This window comes from Propithecus coquereli, unplaced genomic scaffold (genome assembly GCF_000956105.1).
Source record: "Propithecus coquereli isolate 6110/MARCELLA unplaced genomic scaffold, Pcoq_1.0 Scaffold302, whole genome shotgun sequence".
Classification (NCBI taxonomy): domain Eukaryota; kingdom Metazoa; phylum Chordata; class Mammalia; order Primates; family Indriidae; genus Propithecus; species Propithecus coquereli.
The window spans coordinates 2,011,125-2,015,705 of NW_012148642.1; the positions used below are offsets into that span (position 1 = coordinate 2,011,125).

General features: G+C 43.2%; 1 protein-coding gene across 1 annotated transcript in view; it reads left to right on the forward strand.

The window, feature by feature from the left end:
• PARP12 (poly (ADP-ribose) polymerase family, member 12) overlaps positions 1-4,581 on the forward strand; it is a 40,400-nt gene that overhangs the window by 18,139 nt on the left and 17,680 nt on the right. Inside the window, exon 6 of the mRNA XM_012649749.1 lies at positions 1,776-1,983. Within this exon, the coding sequence (XP_012505203.1) occupies positions 1,776-1,983 (208 nt within the window). The remainder of the gene's footprint in view (positions 1-1,775; positions 1,984-4,581) is intronic.

Genomic DNA, 4,581 nt, shown 5'->3' on the forward strand with positions numbered 1-4,581 from the left:
TTAGGACTTCAACATATCTTTTGGGGGACATAATTCAATCCAGTGCAGTAGGTTTCTACTTTTTTCTCTCTGGCTGCTTTTAATATCTTGTCATTCTTTGGTCTTGTGCAGTTTCATTAAGATCTGTGTATGGATTTATTTTTTTTATTTTACTTATAATTTGTTGTGCTTTCTGAGCTTCTTAGCCATGATCTCTTCAGGTGTCAATATTACTTCTCTAGAATTCCGATCAGACATATGTTGAGATCTTCTCACTTTATCTTTTATGTCTCCTAACTTCTCTTTCATTCTCTCTTTCTCTCTGTCTGCTGTATTCAGGGGAATTTCTTCTCCTCAGTCTCCCAGTTCGCTAGTTCAGCCTTGTCTGAGATGCAGTGTGTCCCGCCAAACTGTGATTTTAAAATTTCAATTGTTAAATATTATTTACTTCTAAAAGTTCTATTTTTTTCTTCAAATTTACCTGGTCCATTTTTATAGTCTCTTGATCCTTACTGATACTTTTGTTACTCAATTCAATTTTAAAAAATACTTCATACATATTATACATATTTGCATCTGAACATGCTAATACTTGTAGCCTTTGGTGGTCTGATTCGATTTGTTTTTGCCAACTTTTGCTCATGGTGTATTGTTTAAACATGTTTTTTGTGATTTATTTGATTTCGAGGTCATGTTTGATGAAACTTTATCTGTGGAAATTCTTTTGAGACCTAAGTTGAAGGTGAATTCCTCCAGAGAGGATTTGCGTTTGCTTCTCAGGGAATTGCTACCTTGGGAGGAAGTTTATTTGCACACAGAAAATGTGATCAACCTAAAACTTTTGTGAGGCTTGAGTGGTTTGTAAGTTCTCAGGGGAATTTTTTAATCTTCTATCCAGAGCCAACATTAATGCAGGCAGATTTCCTTTCTGACTGCCACTGCAAGGCAGGTCTGCTCTCCACCACCCCCTCCCCTTTACTAAGAGTGTGTGGTCTTTCAGGGTCCTGGTTTTATGCAGAAGTATCTTTTTTGAGCTTTAACCTCCTACCGTACTCAGACCCTACATTTGTTTCCTGTTTCTCCTTTTGTGCTAAAAACCAGGCTCTTTGTCATTGCTCACTGACACTGCCCTTGGACAGCCACTGGCTTTAATCCTCATTCATATACCAGTTTTATACCTTCCCCTTTGATCTTTAGGCAGTATCACTTTTAGTAAGGGAGCATATCCTGGTGGCTAAGTGTCAGGCTGTGCAGCTGGAACTGCTTACCTGAAACCCCAGCTCTACCATCTACTAACTGTTTGACCTTGGACAGGTTTCGTAACCTTCCTGGGCTTCTGTTTTCCCATCTGTGAAGTGGAGATGATAGCATCAACCTCATACGGTTGTGAAGACTTAATCTTCTAATACATATACAATACTTAATACAGGGTCTGGCTCACACAATAAACAGTGTATGTTAACTATTGTTATTTTTGGCTTCTAAGGATTTCCCTTTTTTGTCAGCTCAGCAATACATTTTAAAAAAGAATATTTCAACCAGCATTTTCTGCTTTTCATAGTGAGTGGAATTTTCATAATAGCTAGTCTTCCATATTACCTTGATTTTATTATTTTTGCACAGCAAAACTGACCTTAAAAAACATTTTCCTCCACCTCTGAAAACGTGTTTTAAAATATGCATGTCACATTTGATAGTTACATCTACCAGCCATGTGTTCTCATGGGTGGAAGCTGAGGGACCTGTGTTCGTTTGGCTGGTGGAATTTTTAATCTTCTTCTCATTTTCTTTTGCAGTATCCTGTTCACCGAGTTGGCCAGTAGTTTTCACTTTCTTCAATATGAAAAATGTCTGAACTTTGTCTCCATGACGTTTGGTGCTGCCCGGGCTCGCCGCCTCTCCACGGCCTCTTCCGTCACCAAACCCCCACACTTCCTTTTCACCACTGACTGGGTTTGGTACTGGGCCGATGAGTTTGGTTCTTGGCAGGAATATGGAAGACCAGTAAGTGTGATGGGAAGAGGGTAAGTGTTTTGTCCTGAGGATCCATAGTGGAGGAGCCATTCCACACAGGAGCACAAGGACGGTTACTGAGGGCACCCTTGATGGAGCCAAAGATCCCCAGGTCCCTGTATGACTCACTTGCTTTGGGGGAATTATGGCAACACTAGATAACTTGGAGTTCATTTGTATGAGCTTCCATGTTTGAACAGTTAGATATCTGTTGGCTTATGAGAGCTAAATGACAAAAAATTGTAGTGAGATCAGCTTCTTCATTGGTTTTGTTAAATGGGGTAGAAAGATGGTTCTCTGACTTGTTGAACAGGTAACTCCAGAGCTAGTGCCTGTGTGTTTGTATAGCTGTGGCATAGCGGTAAAAGCTTTTCAGATTGGCTTTCTGCCATTTTTGCAGCTTTATGGAAGGTAGGCAAATATAAGAAAATTGATTTATATCAGATACTGAGTTGGAATCCAATCAAATATAATAACTGCTGTTGTTAATTATTTGCAGGTATTTGTGGATGAGTCAGATTAAAGGGAGTCCCTTGGTCACCCGTAGAAGTACAAGTATAGGGAGGGTGCCATTTATAGGCCCCCCCAAATGCAAATTGAGATATGTGGTCTGATAGATATTTGTACTCTTCTGGGTTGTAAGAGGCTATATCGGAGCTTTAGTTTCTTGTTCTTACCTGCACTTAGAATTCCCTTTTTCTCTGGCCACACTCTAATGTAAGCTCCATGATGGCAGGGAGTTTTGTCCCTTTTGCCCCTGATGTATGCCCTTGTGCCTGGAATGCATAGTGGGTCCTTGGAAAATAGGCATCGGCCAGTGGAGGGAGGAAAGTGTTGCTGACCACGTGGGTCAGTGGAGATGGTCACTGTCAGTGGTGGCCTCCCCAACTCCCACCCTCATCCTTCACCCTCTCCCTCACCTCACTTCTTCCTGGCCCAAGCCTTCCCTCACCTGCTCCACCCTACCTGCTTTTCCTCCCTGTCTCCCCCTTTCGAGCATCCTGGGATTCTGTCTTACCTGCCTCATTTGGACAGCTGCTCTGGGTTTGGTCAGGTGCGTGAGGGGAAGAGGCTATGGCATGACATGGAGGAGGGGAGAGGACGACTGGCCAATCATACTGCATGAATTGGCTTCCCTGGTGACAAGGTGGAGGGACAAATGGCAGCCACGACTCACATAGCAAATGCAACTGTCACTTGTGTTTTGTTTAGGGATCTGTCTGGTGTCTGGCTTCTGAGGGGAGCCAGGGGCAACCCCTGGTTGCCGAGTGGGATGACATGGGTTCCTGGGGCAACCCATGCAGAAGTAAGGTTCCATGGGTGGCTTCTCAAACTGCATTGCGAACTCTTGGGGGCAGGCCCTTTCTCCTCCAAACAACCCACACTTTGGGTTTCCCCTTTTCTCTTTTTTGCTCTTCCTCCTGTGTTGCAGTGCAGAAACTTTTTGAGAGCAGTTTGAGGATCTCTGGGGATGAACTATTTGTGGATATTATTGATGTGCCCATGTGCTGGGGGAGTGTAGTGACTCGTGCGTGGACTCATGACTTTTGGCTGCACATTCTCATTCTTACCAGTAGCTGGGCAGCCTTCTAGGATGATCTGTCCATTCCTCCCTTTCCTACACATTTCTGGTGTAGCTACGTATTTGAATTTCTTTCTTAGTTTTCTGCTAATTGCCACTTCAAGACGGTTTTCTCTTGATTCATAGAAAAGCTAGATTCTTTTCTGTCTGAGCTTAGGATGCACACCAAAATTTTATGTAAAAATCAGATACCTGTTGGTCTTGCCACAGGATGTGTGGAAGCGTGATTCCTTCTTCATCTTACCTGTGCCCCAAGGTGCTAAACTCAGCCCTTCTTCAGCTTAACACATAATGTGGCTGCCATTTTTGGTTTCTCCTTCCAGACCTCCTGTTGGGGGCAAAAAACCCTATGCTTTTGTTTTCTGCTCAGCCACGTGCCTGTGTCTGACTGCTATCTTCTCCTCCTCTGTTCCTCTCAACTCCTGGCTTCATCTCTTCAGGCCCAAAGGGGAGGGATTGTTTTCTTTCCTTTCCTTTGCTAGCTGGAAGGGATTTTTATGCCACCCGCCCCTCACCTCCAAGCTAATGGTTTAGTTTTAAAGGAAGACAGAGTTTAAGAAGGAGAAATGTAGGCATCAATATAAGACCATAAATTAGGAGGCTACTTTGAAAACTGCATACCTATTCCAGCTTCCCCTCATGGGGCCAATTCATTCTTGTCCCTCAGGCTCAGGCCTAGGCCCACATGTCTTTTTCCTCTAGGAAACCTTTGCTGGGTTCCACCCTTCCTTGATCATTCTCAGTAACTCTTCTTAGCTTCTAGAGCACTCTAAAGACCTGTGTGAGACCTTGAATGTGATGCTCTGAAATGTCTACTTGCTTTTGTCTCCCCCCTTCATTGCTGGACTGAGCTGTTCAGCAGCATGGGCACATCCTGTTTGACTTAATGCTCTGTCCATAACACCTAGAACTTGTGACCTAGAAGAACTAGGATGGTAGCAATAGGGGGAGTGGAAAATTTATAGGGACAGAGGGAATTAGTTATAGGTTCAATAACTTTAACTTTA